This window comes from Drosophila sulfurigaster, chromosome 2L, assembly GCF_023558435.1.
Source record: "Drosophila sulfurigaster albostrigata strain 15112-1811.04 chromosome 2L, ASM2355843v2, whole genome shotgun sequence".
NCBI classification, from domain to species: domain Eukaryota; kingdom Metazoa; phylum Arthropoda; class Insecta; order Diptera; family Drosophilidae; genus Drosophila; species Drosophila sulfurigaster.
In genome coordinates, this window is record NC_084881.1 from 9,480,755 (window position 1) to 9,502,501 (window position 21,747).

Here is a 21,747-nt window from a genome sequence, read left to right on the forward strand (position 1 = left end):
TACAGAAACAATTGAAACAAACTTAAAGCTTAGACTTATGACTGGCCAAAAGGAAAGCTCTAGAAGTGCGAAAGAAAACAAAAAATCGAACCATCTAATTACGATATACGTTAATATGGTATGTGATAAATGACTAAGTGATAATTAGTTAAGATATAGTAGATGCATGTCAAGTACACAAATATGCCAACTTATAGAATACATAGAAAAAAGCGATTATAGTATAGAAAGATTGTTACGAGACCTACTACGATATACGATATTCGAATGTGTTATGTGATAAATACTTAAGTAGATAGTATGAATACGCTTTGAGAACTCGTCAATCCAGATCCCATTCATAAAAATGCGGAGCTGAAACTGGATTTGGAATTGGAACTGGGGCATGTGTAGGGCGATTCAAGATCGAACGAAACTAGCAATGAAACTAACTAACAAATAACTAACCTGAGGCCAATTAGCGTGTGGCTCGTGCCCAGGTGAACTACCTCATGGTTCATTATAATGCTAATTAATTGGCAAGTCATGTTGTTTTGCCAGTTTGATAGACTACACTCATTCACGTTTCAATATAACTCAGTCGTTGAATGACGTAAAACCCTAGAGGATCTATGAAATAGGTGTATAAAAATAGTTGAGCTGCGATTGAGTGAAAGACATCGAATGAGAGAGAATAGAAATTGTATTGCGTAAATAGATGAAATTGATCAGAGATTTTCCTTTTAATATGTCTTTTTCTCTATGGGTTTTGTGATCTTTTTTTTTTGGTCGAAACAGATGTGAAATCATGCTAAAAGCATTTTATAATAAACGGCAGTTACTTCAGCTGCTTAAATCGCATAATAAATTATTTAAACACGCGTGAATCACTTTTGCACAATTTCAAAAACTCAGCGCAGGTTCGAAAATTTCGCCCAGGCAAACAAAAAAAAACCGAACTCAAACCCGAACTCAAAGCAGACAAAGACGACGTCAACCACGAAGCTGAAATCGAAATCGAAGGCGAAGGCGAATCACAATAAAACACTTGACCAAATGATCTAAGAAATGTAAATTGCAAAATATATATGCTTACAGTGAACCTGAGTGACTGTGTGCGACGACTCTCTCGGTCTCGATAGTTCGATATTTGTTTTGTAACTCAAAGCACGGCTCAATTTGTCACTCAACCAGTTTGGTCATTGAATGCAATCCGAGCCACCTGTCTCACTGAAGGGGCAGACCCCAAACCAGTTCCAAGAATTAATGCAGATATTCCTGGGATTTCAGATTGACGTCGACTTTGTTTACGTTCACGTTCATATATACTTGTTGACGATATAACTATTCAAAGCTGATAATGATAAAGCCAAGCGCCTCAAGCTGCCCCCTAGCTAAACTGACGGACGAACCGACTGAGAGACAGACCGATTACTCGAAGTCACTTTGACTCAGTCTTTGTTTCTCTTTCTGTCTCTGTTTGTGTCTCTATCTGTGCTTGAGACTCAGTTGTATTTTGAGCTGGTGTGTGAGCTGGCTGCATTGATCGTTGATTTGTCGATGGCTGCGCTGTGCTTTTATTATATAGCAGTGTTATGCGCTCTGTGCACATCATTTAGTAACGAATCTTGAACCCAAACACAACGAATAATCGCGCGCGCACGCGTCGTTCAAAGCAATCTCAAGCAAACGGGAACAACACAAGCGACAATGTTTCAGAAAAGGATTATCGAACTGTTTACATTGCTCTTTTATTGGATGGTTATCACGCCAGCGATCTATCAATATTGCAAAACACAAAATTGGATACTCTGGGATTTAAATAAACCATTTCAATCATTTTCGGATCATGCAACATTCGCATTGTGTTTACTCGCTGGTTACGTGACCTTTTATCGCATTGTCATCTTCATCTACATGAAGCTGAAAGTCTGCGATGTCAAAATGTGGCATAAACTGAAGAAAACCCAGGAGGATCCCGAGTCACAGCTTAGCGATAAATCACACTATCAAGCCGTATCCACGGAAAATCTGGATACCGTCGATGGCCACAAAGCGGACAAAATGATGCCCAAAGTGATACGCACCATTAGCCATCCGCTGTTGATCGAAAGTGATCTGGCTCGCATACACATCAAACATGAGACACGTCCATTGCGCAGTGCGACTTTGCCACGCGAACAGCAACAACGACTGGGACAAAATCAAATCTCTAGTCCAACGCCTAGTCTACGCTCAGCACCACCTGTGCCAGCAACTTCGCCCCGCACTCCGGGCATGGCTCGTAAGTTAAGCCATGGTGTCATCATGTCCCCAGACGTCTTAATGGGCACAACAACACATCATTCACATCATTCACACCTGCGGCAAGGGGTCAAGACGTGATTAGTGAAAAAGAGAGAGCGAGAGCGTTTGATCGAAGTGAATCAGCATTCAAGTATTAGCATTAGCACCACACCAAAGAATCACAAGCGATGGACAAGTTCTGTCTGCAAATTATAGGCAATTCTTAAATGAATTTTTCAATTATTTCATCATTGCAGCACTTGCAGTGTTTCAAATTAAACGACATTTTATTTATATATTCGAGTTGTAGGCAATTTTCAAATTAATTTTTTAATTATTCGATCAGCATTTCTCATTGAAGTATTTGCAATGTTTCAAAATATTCCAAGTGGGATACTTTTTCAAACGATTTAAGAATTTCGAAAATTAAGATTATTTCGAATGTTTTAAATGTTTTTTTTTGTAAAATGGTAACACTTCTTGTAACAGGGAGAAACCATTCAGTAAGTTATAATATTTAAGTAGCGAATACCTACACTTAATTATTTGTGTAATTGTAATCTAAATATAAGGGATCTGCTTAACTGCAAATATATTATGTATTATATTTATAAATTATATTATACAATAAAACGAATCAATGTCCAAAATGTAAAAATTTCTTTCAACATTTTCTTCTCTCAAAAAAGTTATAGAACAGAATATATTGATTTTGTTTATTGTCTACAAAGACATAAATAAATATAAAGGTAAAGCTAAAGATAAATTAACTAGTATTTATTTACAATTGTATTTCATTAATGGTTATGAAATACAATTATAAATAAATATTTTCAATTACGATGCTTCTCATTACTACGGGTCTTAGTTGGTTTGGTATATTTTGAACTCGATGGTATATTTTGAATGCGGCACAATATCATTATATATTTTTAGTATCTTACAACTCAATACACAGGTATTAAAGAAGAATGTAGTTTTTAATTTCATTCATAATTTTTTATTGGTCTCGGATATAAAAACGATAGTGGAAGTGAGTAATATTCAAAAATAAATAGGTTGTTCGGTAATCACCACAACTATTTTATTAAAAGACTGCAAACTTTAAGTTGTATAGCCTGTGAAGTATAGGTATGAAGAAATTCTTATATTATTTCATTAGTTACTAATCGGCTGTTTAGAGAAACAAGTGTTTTATTTTCCGTCAAATATGTTTGGCGAACAAATTGTTGAAGTCTGTACAATACTTTGGTATTGGGGGATCTTTATTCCAACCTTGATGGCTAAGATCACATGGGAATTCGAGAAATACGACATCAATACGAATTCCCTTTTACCTTCCGCATTGTCCAAATAAAGTCATTAGACTTACGTTTATGGAGCAAATTACGCAGAGCTAAGTATGAGTTAGATTATCAACTGGAGGAAAAACAAGTAAGAAAGCTACAGTCGAGTGTGCTCGACTGTGAGATACCCGCTACCCATTTTGAATAAAAGAAATATACTTTGCGGTATTTTTCTCAAAATATACCGAATATACCACAACAATACTAAAAATATACCAAATTGTATATTTGGTATATCGATACAGCACACCATTCAAAATATACCATAGACGGCACAATGTACCAGATTGTCGGCCAAAGCAACTAAGAGCCCTAGTAAGAAGGCGTTGCCCATACAAAAGTATTTCTTTAATAATTTCTACAATTTTTATCTGATCGCAATCAAATTTTCAGGAATCATAACCACTACAGTAGTTATTGTAAATACCAAATTACGCAACTCTAGCTTTTAAATTAGGCTTGTTATTTGATTTTTTTGATTTGCGGGGGCGGAAGTGGGCGTGGCAAAAATTGGAAACAAACTTGATCTGCGTGCAAACATAACAAATGCTGTCGAACAAAAATTATAGTTCTATCTCTTATAGTCTCTGAGATCTAGGTGTTCATATGGACGGACGGACAGACGGACATGGTTATATCGTCTCGGCTGTTGACGCTGATCAAGAATATATATACTTTATAGGGTCGGAGATGCCTCCTTCTACCTGTTACATACATTTCCAGTCGGCACAAAGTTATAATACCCTTCTACCCTATGGGTAGCGGGTGTAAATGGGGGCATTTCGCAACATCTGCGTATGGCGATAAGATGGCTTCTGCGTAAAACTATATATAGTATGAATCTAGATACGTGACCTGCGTAGGCAGATTAAAAAAAGAAAAGATTGCATATCATCTTTTACTACTTTTTCTTTCATATACCCACGATTCTTTGATCAAGTTTCCTTAATTCGTCATAAAGGTACATGTTAAACAAAAGGATACAAATACTTCGACATAAGCAAATGGGAAGAGCCGCATCCTTTAAATAGTTGTGAGGAATTTTTCCAAGATTGTCTTTTCAAACATTCTGAATGGAACATAGATGAAAGTTGTTTTTCTGTATAAGATGCGAGTATACAACAAACTGAAAAGCTTTTCACGAATAACGCACGATGTTCATAAGTTATCGCTGTAATGTCTGTATAAGAGATGTACAATTTTTCTATATATGCTTGAGGATTCTACACAATTATTCGCAAATGTCGATTTATACAGTTCCCCAGGAAAATTTAAATTATGTAATTAAATCTACAAATAGTCACATGGAGGGTAGTTATTTATTATTTATCATATTGTTCTATATAAAGAGTAAATGGAAAAGCATAGCACATTAGAAAAAATTCTCAATTATAAAATTAACAAATTTTGAGAAAAATGTTGACTAAAATACAACTCTGCTGTATATTTATATTTATAAATCTAATTTAATAAATATATGTATATATATTTTTTAAAGTGGTACAGGCTCACTGTCAGAACAATCAACGCTCAATGTCCGACTCTCAACCGAGAGTGAATTTGCGGAAATGTTGGCTAGTTATTTTTAAATTATATTGTGGTTTATGTGTGGAATTATGAATAATAGAAGAACGTAGCCTTTACTGTATGGCGATGCATGTTTATTTTTTAAATTATAACTAGTTGTATTTGTGAGTTACAGCGAAGTTCACGCATTCGGATCGTCTAACAATGATACGAAAAATTATTGTGGAAATATTCACATTTATCTTATACTGGATTTTAATTGCACCCCTTGTAGTTAGCATTTGCGCAACAAAAGGTTGGGTTACCTGGGATGATGATGAACGTATGGAATCTATAAAAGGTATTTCTGCACTGGTTCTCGGACTGGTGGCGGGCTATGTGGTAGTCTATCTGATTGTTGTAGTCGTGTATCTAAAGATAAACATCTGTACGATGAAAGAATGGCATAATCACGAAGCAAATAATATCGAAATGCTGAATGCCGAAAAGAGTTACTATGGAAGAGAAGAAGATGTGGATGAGGACGAGATCGATGGCCCACGAACATTACGCCGATCTCAAAAAATGCGGCATCCCCCCTATCAATATCGGCGACCAATAGAAGGAGTTCATCCACCAACTCAAAAACCAATAAATCAGAAACAAAATAAAATGCAATATGCACCACCCCCACCATATACAGCGCCAGAGGATCAGTCTGATGATTGAGAAAGCAGAAATACTACCCATTTTGAATAAAAGAAATATACTTTGCGGTATTTTTCTCAAAATATACCGAATATACCACAACAATACTAAAAATATACCAAATTGTATATTTGGTATATCGATACAGCACACCATTCAAAATATACCATAGACGGCACAATGTACCAGATTGTCGGCCAAAGCAACTAAGAGCCCTAGTAAGAAGGCGTTGCCCATACAAAAGTATTTCTTTAATAATTTCTACAATTTTTATCTGATCGCAATCAAATTTTCAGGAATCATAACCACTACAGTAGTTATTGTAAATACCAAATTACGCAACTCTAGCTTTTAAATTAGGCTTGTTATTTGATTTTTTTGATTTGCGGGGGCGGAAGTGGGCGTGGCAAAAATTGGAAACAAACTTGATCTGCGTGCAAACATAACAAATGCTGTCGAACAAAAATTATAGTTCTATCTCTTATAGTCTCTGAGATCTAGGTGTTCATATGGACGGACGGACAGACGGACATGGTTATATCGTCTCGGCTGTTGACGCTGATCAAGAATATATATACTTTATAGGGTCGGAGATGCCTCCTTCTACCTGTTACATACATTTCCAGTCGGCACAAAGTTATAATACCCTTCTACCCTATGGGTAGCGGGTGTAAATGGGGGCATTTCGCAACATCTGCGTATGGCGATAAGATGGCTTCTGCGTATGGCGATAAGATGGCTTCTGCGTAAAACTATATATAATATGAATCTAGATACGTGACCTGCGTAGGCAGATTAAAAAAAGAAAAGATTGCATATCATCTTTTACTACTTTTTCTTTCATATACCCACGATTCTTTGATCAAGTTGACTTAATTCGTCATAAAGGTACATGTTAAACAAAAGGATACAAATACTTCGACATAAGCAAATGGGAAGAGCCGCATCCTTTAAATAGTTGTGAGGAATTTTTCCAAGATTGTCTTTTCAAACATTCTGAATGGAACATAGATGAAAGTTGTTTTTCTGTATAAGATGCGAGTATACAACAAACTGAAAAGCTTTTCACGAATAACGCACGATGTTCATAAGTTATCGCTGTAATGTCTGTATAAGAGATGTACAATTTTTCTATATATGCTTGAGGATTCTTCACAATTATTCGCAAATGTCGATTTATACAGTTCCCCAGGAAAATTTAAATTATGTAATTAAATCTACAAATAGTCACATGGGGGGTAGTTATTTATTATTTATCATATTGTTCTATATAAAGAGTAAATGGAAAAGCATAGCACATTAGAAAAAATTCTCAATTATAAAATTAACAAATTTTGAGAAAAATGTTGACTAAAATACAACTCTGCTGTATATTTATATTTATAAATCTAATTTAATAAATATATATATATTTTGTAAAGTGGTACAGGCTCACTGTCAGAACAATCAACGCTCAATATCCGACTCTCAACCGAGAGTGAATTTGCGGAAATGTTGGCTAGTTATTTTTAAATTATATTGTGGTTTATGTGTGGAATTATGAATAATAGAAGAACGTAGCCTTTACTGTATGGCGATGCATGTTTATTTTTTAAATTATAACTAGTTGTATTTGTGAGTTACAGCGAAGTTCACGCAGTCGGATCGTCTAACAATGATTCGAAAAATTATTGTGGAAATATTCACATTTATCTTATACTGGATTTTAATTGCACCCCTTGTAGTTAGCATTTGCGCAACAAAAGGTTGGGTTACCTGGGATGATGATGAACGTATGGAATCTATAAAAGGTATTTCTGCACTGGTTCTCGGACTGGTGGCGGGCTATGTGGTAGTCTATCTGATTGTTGTAGTCGTGTATCTAAAGATAAACATCTGTACGATGAAAGAATGGCATAATCACGAAGCAAATAATATCGAAATGCTGAATGCCGAAAAGAGTTATTATGGAAGAGAAGAAGATGTGGATGAGGACGAGATCGATGGCCCACGAACATTACGCCGAGCTCAAAATATGCGGCATCCCCCCTATCAATATCGGCGACCAATAGAAGGAGTTCATCCACCAACTCAAAAACCAATAAATCAGAAACAAAATAAAATGCAATATGCCCCACCCCCACCATATACAGCGCCAGAGGATCAGTCTGATGATTGAGAAAGCAGAAATACGAAGCAAACAAAATATTCTAATAACGAATTATATAAATATTCAACTTTTATAAATATTTAATAAAGGTTCTGCTGAACAAGCGTATTATTATTATTATTTCATACAGTTTACTGATTTTACCATATATGACCATATATTATAAAGAAATAACTCTGTTTAACTTAGGTGAACTCATTTATCAAGAATATATATAGGGTCATGGGAGTGAGTATTAATCATTAATAAATAGGTTGATTAATAATCACCATCACTAATTATATCGAAAGACCGCAAGCTTTAAGTAATATAGGCTGTAAAATGTACATATAAAGAAATTACTTTATTATTTTATTAGTTCGAAAAGTGCTGTTAAGAGAGACGTGTGTTTTATTTTCCGTCAAATATGTTTGGCGAACAAATTGTTGAAGTGTGTACAATACTTGGGTATTGGGGGATCTTTGTTCCAATATTTATCTCTTACAAGGAATGGGAAATCGGGGAAAATCCAATGGACACCTTGTTTAAGGAATCCGATAAGCCCTTATATCTAATAGGAGGCTATCTGGTTACCTTCCGCATTGTTCTATATACATTCTTCCAAATGAAATCATTAGACTTACGTTTATGGAGCAGTTTACAAAGAACTAAGTATGAGTTGGATTATCAACTGGAGGAAACAAAATCGTACTACCAAAATCTCGACTGTGTAGATGGACATTCTTATGTGGAAAGTATTCCCCATAAGAAGGCACCCGCCCCTCTCGGACCACCCTCATCACCTCCTCTTGGAATTTCAACAATAATTGTGGAGCACGAAGCGGAAATATACGCGTGTCCGGAGTAACAAACTATATTATTTAAATTAAGCTTATTTTCCAATAATAATGCTGTAATATGTTATGTGAAAACCAATAAACTCCAATAACTAGAGGTTTTTTACATTGCTTTATAGGGGAGAAGGGTATTATAACTTTCTGCCTACATTCAGCATATACATATCATACTTTCATTTATATTCTTGATCAGCTTCAACAGACATGAGGATAATGCCATGTCCGTCTGTCTGTTTGCCTGTCCGTCTTTTAGTGTCTATGACTTGTTATTGCTGAATTTCTTTTAGATTATTCTCATGCCCATTTAATTCCAAGGAAATTAGAAACTCTTTCAACGACCAAAATCGGCAGCAGTTGTCGGGTTTGGATTGCCTTAGTTTCTACTTATATATTTTGTGTTCTATATATGAAGAATGGTATACAAATTTTAAATGATTATTAATATTCCTTTATTTATTTAGGATTTAAAAGTATTGGATTTTTTAACTGTAAAACTATTCTATAAAATTCAACATATAAATTGTTTTTTTTTTGTTCGCTTTTTAAAAATACAATAAAAGTACATAACGCCAAAGGATTAATGTATAGTTATCAACAATCAAGACAATTATTTTTTAGTAACGCAGCCGGGATATCCATGAACGTTTCTCCAGTTTATCCGAAATATTCATATTTGCCTCAACAGCTTTCTTAATTACATCTTTTGAGTACTTTTTCTTTACTGCACGCACGATTTTTTTATCTAGTTTCCTCAATTCGCCGTGTAAGTATAGGGTAATTCGATTAAGAGTTATAAATACTATGACACTAAGAACACCAAACGCGAAAATAGCTGGAAAAGTCGCATTTATTGCCCCTATGTCAAATTTAACCCAATTCAGTTTTTGGCACTCTTCATAAGCATATGGTACTAGCTTTAGCCAATATATAATTACGAGAAATACTTCCAAAAGTCTTTCTTCAAACATCCTGAATAGAACACAGAGGAATGTTGTTTCTCTGATTAAGGTATAGAACGAACTGAAAAGTTTTTAGCTTATAAAGCACGATTATTAAAAGCGAAAAACCACAGCTTATTCAGCTTCTGATTTATAATTTATAAGGAAATTCTTAAATAAAGTCGCCACAATAAATGTATAAACTTGTATATATTCTTGAGGTTTCATTACAGTTAATTTCTACAATTTTTCAGTAAAATTTAAATTATGTTAGAATTTCAAAATTCTCAGATATTAAATATTGAAAAATTTAAATGGGTCTATTTATTATTTATCGACTCGAAGTTGAATCATGAGTGACATCATCACGAAACAAATAATATCGAAATGCTGATTGCCAAAAAGATTACTATGGAAGAGAAGAAGCTGTGAAGGAGGACGAGATTGACGGCCCACAAACATATATGCGGCATCCCTGATATCAATATCGGCGAGTAATAGAAAAAGTTTATCCACCAACTCAAAAACCAAAATACGATCCTAAAAATAAATCCCACGCACACAGAGTAGCGTTGTAGTTATTTTAAATACCCACAAATACACTTGAAAATGTCAAGTGTTCATGTCTTTCAGAAAGTATACAAAAAAGGGCCTGCAAATTAGGGAGGTCCGTAAGACTTAAGAATGTTCGCTTTATAGGGCATAAGATTTAAAGAATAAAACATGATTTACTTTAAAAAATTTACCCGGTATAGTTGAAATATTTGTATACGCCGTCCTCTCATAAACGGAATTAACCCTGGTCGTTGATTCAATGCAAAAAGTATCTGTTAGTTGAATATAATTGGAAAGTTTTCGTTTCTCCAATATTTTTGCAATGATTGTCACACTTTTAAATATTGAAAATATCTATAGCTGGATATTGTCAACATTTGATCTCCATTTTGTGTAATTTACTTTGCGAAATTTTACTTAAATGGTAAGTTGAGTATTTCATAAATCAAGTCATACTGTGCGGATAAAAAAAATCAAGCATTTAAATATGGAGGCACTACGACACATGCGTGAGCGTGAACGAGAGAGAATATCAGCGCTCCATAATCAAGTTCAGATCAAATTCAAGTTCAAGCTGTGTGCACAGTTTGATTGGCTGCATGCAAAGTTGTATTTGTATGTGTTGTCGCTGCTGTATGTGTGTTTCTTAGTGTGTGTATGTGGGTGAGTATTTATATGTAGAGTATATATGAGTTAATAAGTCATTAGACGCATAACAAATGAGAAGGTGTTTTAGTAAATAAACAAACGCTAAGCACTAAGAACTGAATCTTTAGCTAGAGTTAAGATTGCTTAGCGCATGAATTATAAATGTAAGTTTGTCAAATGTAAATAATAAATTAAAGAGTTTGTTGAAAACAATAGATAGATTGAACGATAGGTGAGACTAACCAGTTGACAGTTGGCAGTTGAAATTCACGATTAAACGTCCGATGGGAAAGTTGCGAAACATCGGAACACAAAAATAAAAAACCCCATTACATTAAGTCATATTGATGAGTCATTCGTATGTATGTAGAGCATGATCTAACGTGTCGAAATCAGGTATTAAATTGAATTATCTTTCACCTTTTTGTGTCACCTGTAATAGTCCGCGTAACCTTGACAGATTTCGGAAATATTTCATAAAAGCATCACTATGGACTGGTTTTAAGTGAAAAAAGATTGAGTTAAGACTCAAACTCAGGTGAAATTCAAGCTGCGCAATTATTGTCATCTCATCATCATCATCATTATAGTAATGATGATCGTCATCAGCATCTTATATTCAATGCCAAAGTCGCATTTCATGTTAGTCATGCAAGTTTCATGTCCGATTGCAACCGCACGTGTTGCTTGCCCTTAGTCATAGTAACTAGCACAGCTGTTAACTGGTTAGTGTCAGGTTGTTGGAAAAATGCATTTGAAAAGTATTACTAGACCAAAGTAAGAAGAAGCATACTTAATAAAAAAATGAGAATCAAACGAAATTATTTCCTGGCAAAGGATTTGAATTTTCGTTTCTTTTTTTCATATTAATTTTTGCTTTTTTTTTTGCAGACAATTTGCAAATTTTACTTTCGCTTAAACGACTTTTGCAATTCGTTTTTATACATTTCTTTAGCATTTTTTTTTTTTTTGATTTTTAAGAATTGGAATTTGTTTGCAAAAAAACTTCCCAACTACTTACTGCTGGCATAAGTTGATCTGTACTTCTGACGCGAGTCACCTTGTTTTTGGTAATCATCTTCTTGACGCAATGCTCCACCTGTACGTTCCACTTCATGAAGGTCACATAGGCAATATAGATGGTGAACAGGATAAGTGCCTCCCACCAGAATATGCGATTGTCGCGAAAAAAGTAGATCAACACCAGCAAACTGATGCTGTAGAATGAGCAATCGCGGAATAATGGCCACCATGTCAGCGATAATACAGTTCTTGAGAATAGCGCACACATCCCAATCACGAAGAGTATGTTAAAGACGGCCGATCCAACAATCGTACCAATGCCAACATCATCGAACGACACGAAAACGCCAATGACACTCGTGAAGAGCTCCGGGGCACTGCCACCCGCAGCCATAAACGTTGCGCCGGCAACATCGTCAGTGATGCCGAGCTTTTCAATGATTACGTCAAGGGAAGGCACGAAGAATTCATCGCAGACAATTGCCAGCGCCACAAACATGTATATAACACCGATGATGTGCAGGATGACAGCGCCGTTCTCGAGCTGTTCTTTCGTGAATAGATCTTTTGGAAATAATGGCGTTTTCGTGGTGTTTGAATTGTCGGTTGTAGTTTCTGGAATGAGCAGAGAACATATTCGAAAAGATATTGGTTAGTTCAAGATTGCATTCAGCTAATTTGTCATTTTTAAGAGACATTGTGTAAAAGAGACAAGGATCTTTGGTTGGAGAAATACTATGAAACTAAACATCTTAGAGATACAAAAAATTAATTAATCATGTTTCAAATTGTCAAGTAACTTAATTTTTTTCTTTAATAACTTAATTCCTATTTGTTTTGTTGAAAATAGTTTAATATTTTACTCTTTCTGTTGAGACCAATTCTATACTTATATATAATGGATAGTCATAAGTTTTTCTTCATCTTCTTCCTTGACTATCCTCAACACAATAATTTAATGAAAAGAATAGCAAGAATTATTTTGAAATCAATTTAATAGGTTACTTTTTGTTAAGAATTTAAAGCTTTAATTTGTGGTATTACTTTATATTGACAGAGGCTTTAGTTAAATCTCCTATCCTTAGCTTAATAATTTAGTAAAACAATAGGACCTATAACAAAAGAATTTTTGATTGTGGTTCTTTTCAATTCTTTATTATTATTATGTGGCCATTACAACCCTTTATCGGGTCTCAGCCTGAAGCGCGATGTGCCTCCACGCGGCTCTGTCCTGAGCGCGCCTTCGCCAGTTGGTAACACCAAGTGTGGACAGGGTATCCATCACCTGGTCCTGCCAACGCGTTCGGGGTCGTCCTCTCCTTCGTGTCCCAACAATCATCGCATCAAACACCTTACGAGCCGGAGCATCTTCATCCATACGGGCAACGTGGCCCAGCCAGCGAAGTCTTTGAGATTTCACTCGACTGGCCACGTCAACATCGCCGTATAGCTCATACAGCTCGTGGTTGTATCGGATGCGATAAACATCGTCCACGCAGATTGGACCAAAGATTTTGCGAAGAATTTTCCTCTCGAACACTCCAAGAGCAGCTGCATCTGACTGCGTCACAGTCCAGCACTCCGCACCATATAAGAGTACTGGAAGAATGAGCGTCTTGTAGAGTGTGGTTTTGTGCGTCGAGAGAGCTCTACTATTAAACTGCCTACTGAGCCCAAAGTAACACCTGTTGGCAAGTGTTATTCTCCGCTTAATCTCCAGACTGACATCATTTGTGCTTGTTATAGCAGTGCCTAGGTAAATAAACTCCTTGACGGACCCAAAGCTATAGTTTTCTGCAGTCAGCTGAGAATCAAGACGCCGCGATTCTCTGCTAGAGCACACCATAAACTTTGTTTTTTCCATGTTAACTGCTAGTCCTACTTTTGCTGATTCCTTTTCAATAGCCCCGAAGGCTCCTGTGACATCACGCTTGGTGCGGCCAATGATATCAATATCATCAGCGTAACCAAGGAGCTGGACACATCTGTTGGTTAATATCGTGCCCGTCCGATGTACACCAGCCTTTCTTATAATACTCTCCATTAAAATATTGAAGAGTATACAAGACAGCGAGTCACCTTGTCTGAGGCCACACTTGGTAGTAAAGGTTTCGGATTGGCCACATCCTACCTTGACAGAGCTGATGGTGTTGCTCAATGTCATTCTGCAAAGTCTAGTCAGCTTTGCTGGTATACCAAGCTCAGACATGGCGGCATATAGGCGATCTCGCCGGGGGCTATCAAATGCAGCTTTGTAGTCGACGAAGAGATGGTACGTGTCGATCTGGTTTTCGTAAGACTTCTCCAGGATTTGGCGCAAGGTGAAAATCTGGTCAACAGTGGACTTGCCAGGCCTGAACCCACACTGATAAGGTCAATCAGTGCTTCAGCATGGGGTTTCAGTCTTTCACACAATACGCTCGTTAGGACCTTGTACGCAACTGGAAGAAGACTAATTCCGCGGTAGTTGGTGCGCACCGTGGCATCACCCTTCTTCAGGATGGGACAGATCATGCTGAGATTCCAATCTTCGGGCATGCTCTCCGTGAGCCATATCTTGCTGATTAGTTGGTGCATGCTCCCTACCAACATATCACCAGCTGCCTTAAACAGTTCTGCCGGCAGGCCGTCAGCACCTGCAGACTTGTTGTTCTTAAGCCGTTGGATTGCATCCTTGACTTCGATATGACTCGGGATTGGCACTTCAATATCAGTGCCATAGATTGGGGTTCGTGGATCATAATCTTCAGAGTCTGTGCTTGAGCCAGATAACAGACTCGAAAAATGATCCCTCCATAACCTCAGCACGACCTCTGCTTCTGTGACAAGGTTTCCATCATCGTCCCTGCACGCCACTGCACCAGACTTAAATCCTTGGGTCAGACGCTTGACCCTCTGGTAGAAGTTACGTGCTTCATTTCTGCATCCGCTGCTCTCTATGCTCTCACACTCTCGCCTTTCCTGCTCTTTCTTCTTGCGTCTGAAAAGGCGTTTTTCGTATCTTCTTCTCAACCTGTAGACGTCCACAATAGCTCGTGTCGCCCCAGCCTGCAGTGTTCTTCTGTAGGCGGCGTCCTTTGCAGCTGTTGCGTCACGACACTCCTGATCGTACCATGGATTCCTTGTTATAGGACGCTGGAATCCAAGCACCTCTTCTGCCGAAGCTCGCAGGGAGTGAGATATGAGCGCCCACATATCGCTTATGTCTTGAGGTATTGAAGGTGCTCGGCTTAATAGCCCCGAGACGTGAGTGGAGAATGCATTCTTCGCCTGTTGTGATTGCAGCTTTCCGATGTCCAGCCTTCTTAACGCACTTCGACGTGCAATCTTCGCCACACATAGCCGTGTGCGAATCTTAGCTGCAACAAGATAATGGTCGGAGTCGATGTTGGGACCCCGACAGGATCGTACGTCGAGTATGTTAGATGCGTGCCTTGCATCGATCACAACATGATCGATCTGATTTCTGGTCAGTCGATCGGGAGAGAGCCAAGATGCCTTATGGATGTCCAAATGACGGAATCCGGTACTACGAACTACCATATTATGCGCAGCTGCAAAGCCTATTAATCTGAGACCATTGCTCGAGGTGGTCTCATGTAGACTAAATCGCCCGACGGTGGCACCAAAGATGTCTTCTCGTCCTACCTTGGCATTAAAATCCCCGAGGAGAATTTTAATGTCATGGGAAGGACAGCGGCCATAAGCTCGGTCGAGCTCCGCATAAAAGCGTCCTTGGTGGCATCGTCCTTTTCCTCCGTTGGGGCATGTGCGCATATCAGGCTGATGTTAAAGAATTTGGCAGTAATTCGGATCGTTGCAATTCTCTCGTTTATTGGCCGAAAGTGAGAGACTCGGCGCCGCAGCCTGGCACCTACAACGAAACCACAACCAAATTCATGCCGTTCTGGATGGCAGCTGTAGTAAATGTCACAGTTCTTCCTCTTTATGCAGCCTTGTCCTATCCATCGCATCTCCTGGATAGCAGTGATGTCAGCCCTACATTTGTTGAGGGTATCTGCTAGTTGTTGAGCAGCACCAGGTCTGTACAAAGTTCGTACGTTCCAAGTGCATACTCTCAAATCATTGTCCTTTTTACGTTTGCTATGGTCGTCAACGTTAGATCGGTTCCTTTCCGAGGCTTCTCTTGCTTCCTTCACTGGAATTGTGTTTTGCATGGGTGGATTCCAAGTCCTACGCCAAAACCTAGTTTGTAGAGTTAGGACTCTCGTCGCGCGCTTTAGTTTGCCACTCAACGGTTGTCGAGCGACAATCCAGGGAGAACCACGTGGAGGTAGTGCGTCGGCTTGAAGAAAGCAGTGACAGGAATCATGCTGGCATTCACCAAGTTGAATGCAATCAGACACTTTGACCTGTATGCTTCCCCCCATTCTCCCCAATTTCAATTCTTTACTATCCTCAATTTTTTTTGTGACATATCTATTGTTGACAATATTTTAGGAGATGTGGATAAACTTTATTGTGTAGCCCAATAAATAATTACAAATATTTCAAAATGCTTTCTAGATGTTAGATAAATACTCGTAATCGTAATCGAAACGTGGCAAATAGTAGTTAGCATTAAATGAGGAAGCCTGACCTTTAGAGCGATAAACGCTCCCAAGACACTTGGAGTCGGCACTTTTGAGTGCCGTAAATACTATAGTTATTACTAAACACTTGTATTAAAACTCATACTCGACTCATACTCATAGTTAACTCTCCAATTACACATCCTCAATTAAATAGCTCGACCTTTTGCTGGCTGCGATGATAAAGAGGGGGAAAAATAAAACGCTCGCAAATCGCTGGCAAAACGCGTGGCGCAGGCGGCACCTTTTGTGCGATTTGCCACATAGCAATTAACCGTAAATTATGCAGCACATTTTGCAACAATTAACAGATTGCAACTGCAACTGCGAAACTGCAACAGCAACTCCAATTGGCAAATGTAAATGTTTATCATTAATTTGTGCTCTTTTTTTTTGTTGCTGTTGTCTTCGTTGTATGAGCAATCATTTTGGCGCGTGTGCCGAACAAATAATCATCGCGTTTTTAATCGCCAGCAGCACAATCGCCAACTCTCCACTTGACTCTGTGGCTGTGACTGATTCATGTCATTAGTCTGTCTAAGCTGTTGTCATTCGTATTGTTTGTTGATTTATCATAAAAAAATGCGAAAATACATGAGTACTGAGTGTGCAGCAAATCTCTGCGGCCTCCCTAAGAAATTCTTATCACTAAAGCAATTTTAGCTGTGCGTATTCATACTTTGCACCGAGTCTATAATTAAATGAACTCATTTTCTTTTGTTGACTCACTTTCTGTCGCTGGGCCTTGGTCAACCCAGAACATTACTCTGAATTCTATGAAAACCGGTTTTAAACTTTGGAAAACAACAAAAAAAAGTCACAACTCATTCACCCAATTTGCATTGCGATAACGGGGCCCTACACACCCGCACAACAATGTCTCCTGCCATTAGTTGCAGATGAATGAAATACCCTGGAATAGTAATTTACAAATTTCCAAGCATATTTAAATTACTTACTTTACTTGTTTAGAGGGCTATTAACTCTTTTTAGATCTTGTAAATTCTCTACTTATTTTTTAACTATAACCACATAAAAAATCGAACAAAAATGAAAATATATCCTGTATAAATGTATTCGAGCAAAGTCAGAATGAATCACAAGTATGATACATATATTAATTTTATCCATTAGTAAATTCAATATAAAAATAGTATTAATACAAATAATTCTTGAAAATTGTTTCGTAATATTCGCAATGCAGTAAAATGAATAACAAGGTTTACTTTTAGAATTTTATATTTTATTTACGCTGAAATCTATACAAATAACGCTTAACTAAGCACACCAAAATAAAATCCACATTCGAATGTAATAAATAGAAATAAAGATTTACGAAACAGGTTTACGCAAAATTTGTGAATCAAGCAACTCTATAAGATATTCTCAATTCTCATTCTTATTCTCGCGCTCTCTCTCTCTCTCTCTTATTCTCAATTTGCATGCAGTTAACGGGCTTCTACACACCCACACAATTGCTGAACCTGCCTTTCGAAAACTGCAGGCTGTCCCCCCTCGGTATACACCCTCCCTACATGCAACCTAAAAACTGAGGTTTTTCAGAACTCAACACGGGAACGTGCGCTATAAATCAATGTTACAAATGAATCACTTGCCAAATGCTTAATGAATGACGATTGCTGCACTTGGTATAGATACCCTGTAATACTTAAGTATTTACTTATTTAAACACTCACACAGACGATTAGTCATTTGAAGCTATTTTCAAAACTCCTCCTTGCAATGAATATCACTATTCAACATCCTATAATATGCATAATGCATTAGTAATCATAATACAATGTGTAATAGCAGATATTATGCATAAATAATTTGACAACTTTCAAAACTGAGCAATTTTATGGAATACCCTACAATGGAAGTCAATTAAAAGTTTTGTGTTTATTTTATTTAAATATTGAGCTTCAAATACTGCGATTCTAAGATTTGTTAATTCATCAACGACATTATTGACATAAGTTTGCGCAATCTTTCTCAGTTAGTAATGTAATTTATTTGCAGAGTATTTTGTAGTCTAGCAACGATTTGTAGTCAAAACGTTACTTGTTTTTTATTTACTTACAGGTAAGATAATTTGTATTTTGTTTGGATGTGGGCGTTCATTGAATAAGCTACAGTTAACACGGAGGTAACGCTTTGAATATCAAACCAGATCATCGAGAAATTGCGCTCATTAGAAATATGAATAAATAAATGACTAAGTGCAAAGCTGAGCTAGTCAAACTGACGGAAGACTTAACACCCGATAGGGAAGCAATCGACAGATATGGAAGCTTAAGATCTTAGACAAACAACTTCTAGATGCAAATTCTAGATATTCAAATAATAAATATTGAAGTCATTACGTAGAGGGAAGCCAGGTATGATCATTAAATAAATAGAATGTAGTCTCAAGAAATGTTAATTAAACGAGTTGTTGCTATCAGAAGCGATAGTAACTTTTATGTCGAAAATAATGAAAGATATAAAAGTTGTTTATATAATCATTTATATAGGATTCTTCCAGAATTGTTGAAGCTATTTAAAGATCGAGTATTTATTTGTATAGAGTATTTATCATGACAGTTTGGCATTTATATATTGTCAGCAAACCAGATGTTATCTCAGATATTTTAGTATCATACATAAAGCAATCACGTCATAATACAAATTAGAAATTTTGTTAAATGTTAAACAATTGCTGTTATCGTCGTTAGTTGTTAATTCAAATTTGATAACGCGTAATGGAAAGTAGCATCAACACGAAACATTATTTGATTAGGTGTTTATGAGATAACAAGAATAATATAAACAAATATGTAGACCGAAAAGTGGAAAATCCGAATTGGGAGAAGTTGAGCCAGAATTGTTCTCTAGTTTTTTAAAGCCGCATTTCAACCTTTTAAAAACAAAAATTATAAAGTTATTAAAAACATAATAGGATATGGCAATCGCAATGTATATTATGGATCTTATGGTATATTTTGAATACAGTACTGTATCGATATATGAAATAAAGCTTATTATAGCAAGAATTCTGTACTGTTTTGTTTTTATTAAAAATGGGTAGCTAGTATCTCACAGTCGAGCACACTCAGCTGGAGGTTTTTTTTCAATAGAGCAATGACTAGTTGAATATGCTGATTGTTTTGAGTTTTGTTGTTAATTTGTTTGTTTGCTGTTGTTGTTGTTGTTGTTTAGGTAACATTTTGTGGCAGGCCCAAATGTGGGCGCGTGTCGTGTCGTCTGCCTGGCTGTGGCTGTGGTTAGAGTTAATACTTAGAGGCCGACTCACGGTCGAAACCAGTTTCAATTGCCAAAGTGCCAAATGCCACAACAATTTGACTAACTGCTTGCACTCGAGGCAAGCGCGTCCGCTCAGCAAGCTTCTAGAGCAAGAACACACATACATTGGTGAGAGACACACCTACATAACCATAAACTGGCAATCTCAGACGTGATATGCGTCATACTCAAAGTCAAAGTGTGGAGAACAAAGCCGCAGAAGAGTCGCTTTTGCATTCGCATTCGCAATCAGTTGCAAATTGAAACTCAATTCGTTCAGATGGCAGCAGCAACAGTCGCCAGCAACCGCAGCATGGAGCAAACGTACATCAGTCGGGTCACCATTCAACTGAAGCTGCCTCCACGCATCTACGAATGGCGCACTCTGGTCGCTGGCGCTGGCAAAGAGGCAAATGAAGCGCCTGTCGAATGCATTAGACGCAACGGAAGCACATCAGCAGCACCACCAACACCAGCACGACCAGCAATAAAAACATCAAGAACACCATCCCCAATAAAAGTGCCAAAAAATACGTCTATGTACACGCCCCCACTCATCTATGGCGATGAGGCAAAACATAAGAATCTCCTCCATACGCTGAGGAACTTCTATGATGTCGAGCGCTTCTATAGCGACTGCAATCGCGTGACTAAGTGAGATGAAGTCAACAGCGGAACTGTAGCATAGTATATATACATACATACTCGTATATATAGAAATTATACATACTGTATACATAATACAAACATGCGGATATACTCTAAATATTAACCCATTATGTGCCTGCAATATCGCCAAGTTTGGCTCTGTTATAAGTTAAATACAACTTGTGTGTATAACATAATTGTTATAAATGATACAAAATAAATTTCCAATCTGATGAATTTACTATATATTTGTGGTTTTATTTGAGTAAATTTTGCGATATTTACGCAGTTGTTTATACAAATTTAAAAGATATAATGTACATAAAAACTGTATTGTATTTCTAGCTAAAATACATTTATATTTGTTAAATGCATATATGAGAGTTGTTATTGGTAGTTGTTTGTATAAATTGAGTAAACATAATATACATATATAATAATATTGAAAAATTTCATACGAAAATATTTGTAGTATGTTGAATTCAGGTTATGCGAAGTACTTTCTGAGAAATTTTAAAATGTCAGATTGCGATCTTTGTTTTTTGATTTAACACAATTTGCATAACAACGAGTTTTAACTGATTTTGTGGTGTTGACATTGTGTGATAATCGTATCATTCTATTTGCTTATTAAAGAGACAATAAAATAATTTAGAAATATTCTAAATTTGAAAGCTATTCCAAACATTGCTTTATCGGTAATACAAATTTTTCATTCGCCCATTGAAAGATTGTAAATATAAAATTAATGTTTATGACAGCTATAAAAAAACACTTAGACACTTTCGCTATCTAAAGTTTATTGTCTTTGTTTTTATCTGTTCATAGCTAGCTTTATCAATTAGTAGCATCATTCTTGATATCTTGAGTCATATTTGATTTATTTTTAACAATTCGACAAGATGTGCAGCGTAACGGGTTAAATTTTAGCGTAATTAAACGCAGCTCGATAAGAATATCAAAAGTAAGCGAAAATAAAAGCAAAAAACTGTTAACTCGTTCGTGTTTTTTTGTGTTGGCTTTAGCTGCTTTGCTTTTCGGATTTTTGTGCGACGTCATCAATGTGCATAAATCACGGCTGAACAAACGCACAAAATTACACGGACCGAGCACGTCGTTCGCCACGGCCGGAAGTTCATTATGGAGGCTACCTCGCCCTACAAAGCGGAAGCTAAAGCCGTAAGTCTGTGTGTGTGTGTGTATGTACTATGCTATATCCTAATAGAGAGCGAGAGAGTGAGTGAGTGG

General features: G+C 36.8%; 3 protein-coding genes and 1 long non-coding RNA gene across 11 annotated transcripts in view; 3 read left to right on the plus strand and 1 right to left on the minus strand.

Annotated features, from left to right (window-relative positions):
• LOC133835200 (sodium/potassium/calcium exchanger Nckx30C) overlaps window positions 1–21,747 on the minus strand; it is a 45,960-nt gene that overhangs the window by 13,179 nt on the left and 11,034 nt on the right. For 6 of the 8 annotated variants that reach the window (XM_062265123.1, XM_062265120.1, XM_062265119.1 and 3 more), the window contains exon 3: window positions 11,973–12,589. In XM_062265123.1, coding sequence (XP_062121107.1) covers window positions 11,973–12,589 — 617 coding nt within the window. The remainder of the gene's footprint in view (window positions 1–11,972; window positions 12,590–21,747) is intronic. The other 2 variants (XM_062265122.1, XM_062265117.1) reach the window with 1 other exon arrangement.
• LOC133835201 (uncharacterized) lies at window positions 1,538–2,919 on the plus strand. Its single transcript, XM_062265124.1, has one exon. The coding sequence runs from the start codon at window positions 1,690–1,692 to the stop codon at window positions 2,362–2,364; it is 675 nt and encodes a 224-aa protein (XP_062121108.1). The 5' UTR covers window positions 1,538–1,689; the 3' UTR covers window positions 2,365–2,919.
• On the plus strand, window positions 11,042–12,126 carry LOC133835203 (uncharacterized). The gene is made up of 2 exons (XR_009893525.1): window positions 11,042–11,115; window positions 11,933–12,126. It is a non-coding gene; the product is annotated as an uncharacterized LOC133835203 (long non-coding RNA).
• On the plus strand, window positions 20,090–20,740 carry LOC133835202 (uncharacterized). The gene has a single exon (XM_062265125.1). The coding sequence runs from the start codon at window positions 20,132–20,134 to the stop codon at window positions 20,507–20,509; it is 378 nt and encodes a 125-aa protein (XP_062121109.1). The 5' UTR covers window positions 20,090–20,131; the 3' UTR covers window positions 20,510–20,740.

Bases quoted from the DNA above. Each gene is read 5' to 3' on its own strand.
- LOC133835201 (XM_062265124.1), top strand. From the start codon at position 1,690: ATGTTTCAGAAAAGGATTATCGAACTGTTTACATTGCTCTTTTATTGG.
- LOC133835202 (XM_062265125.1), top strand. From the start codon at position 20,132: ATGGCAGCAGCAACAGTCGCCAGCAACCGCAGCATGGAGCAAACGTAC.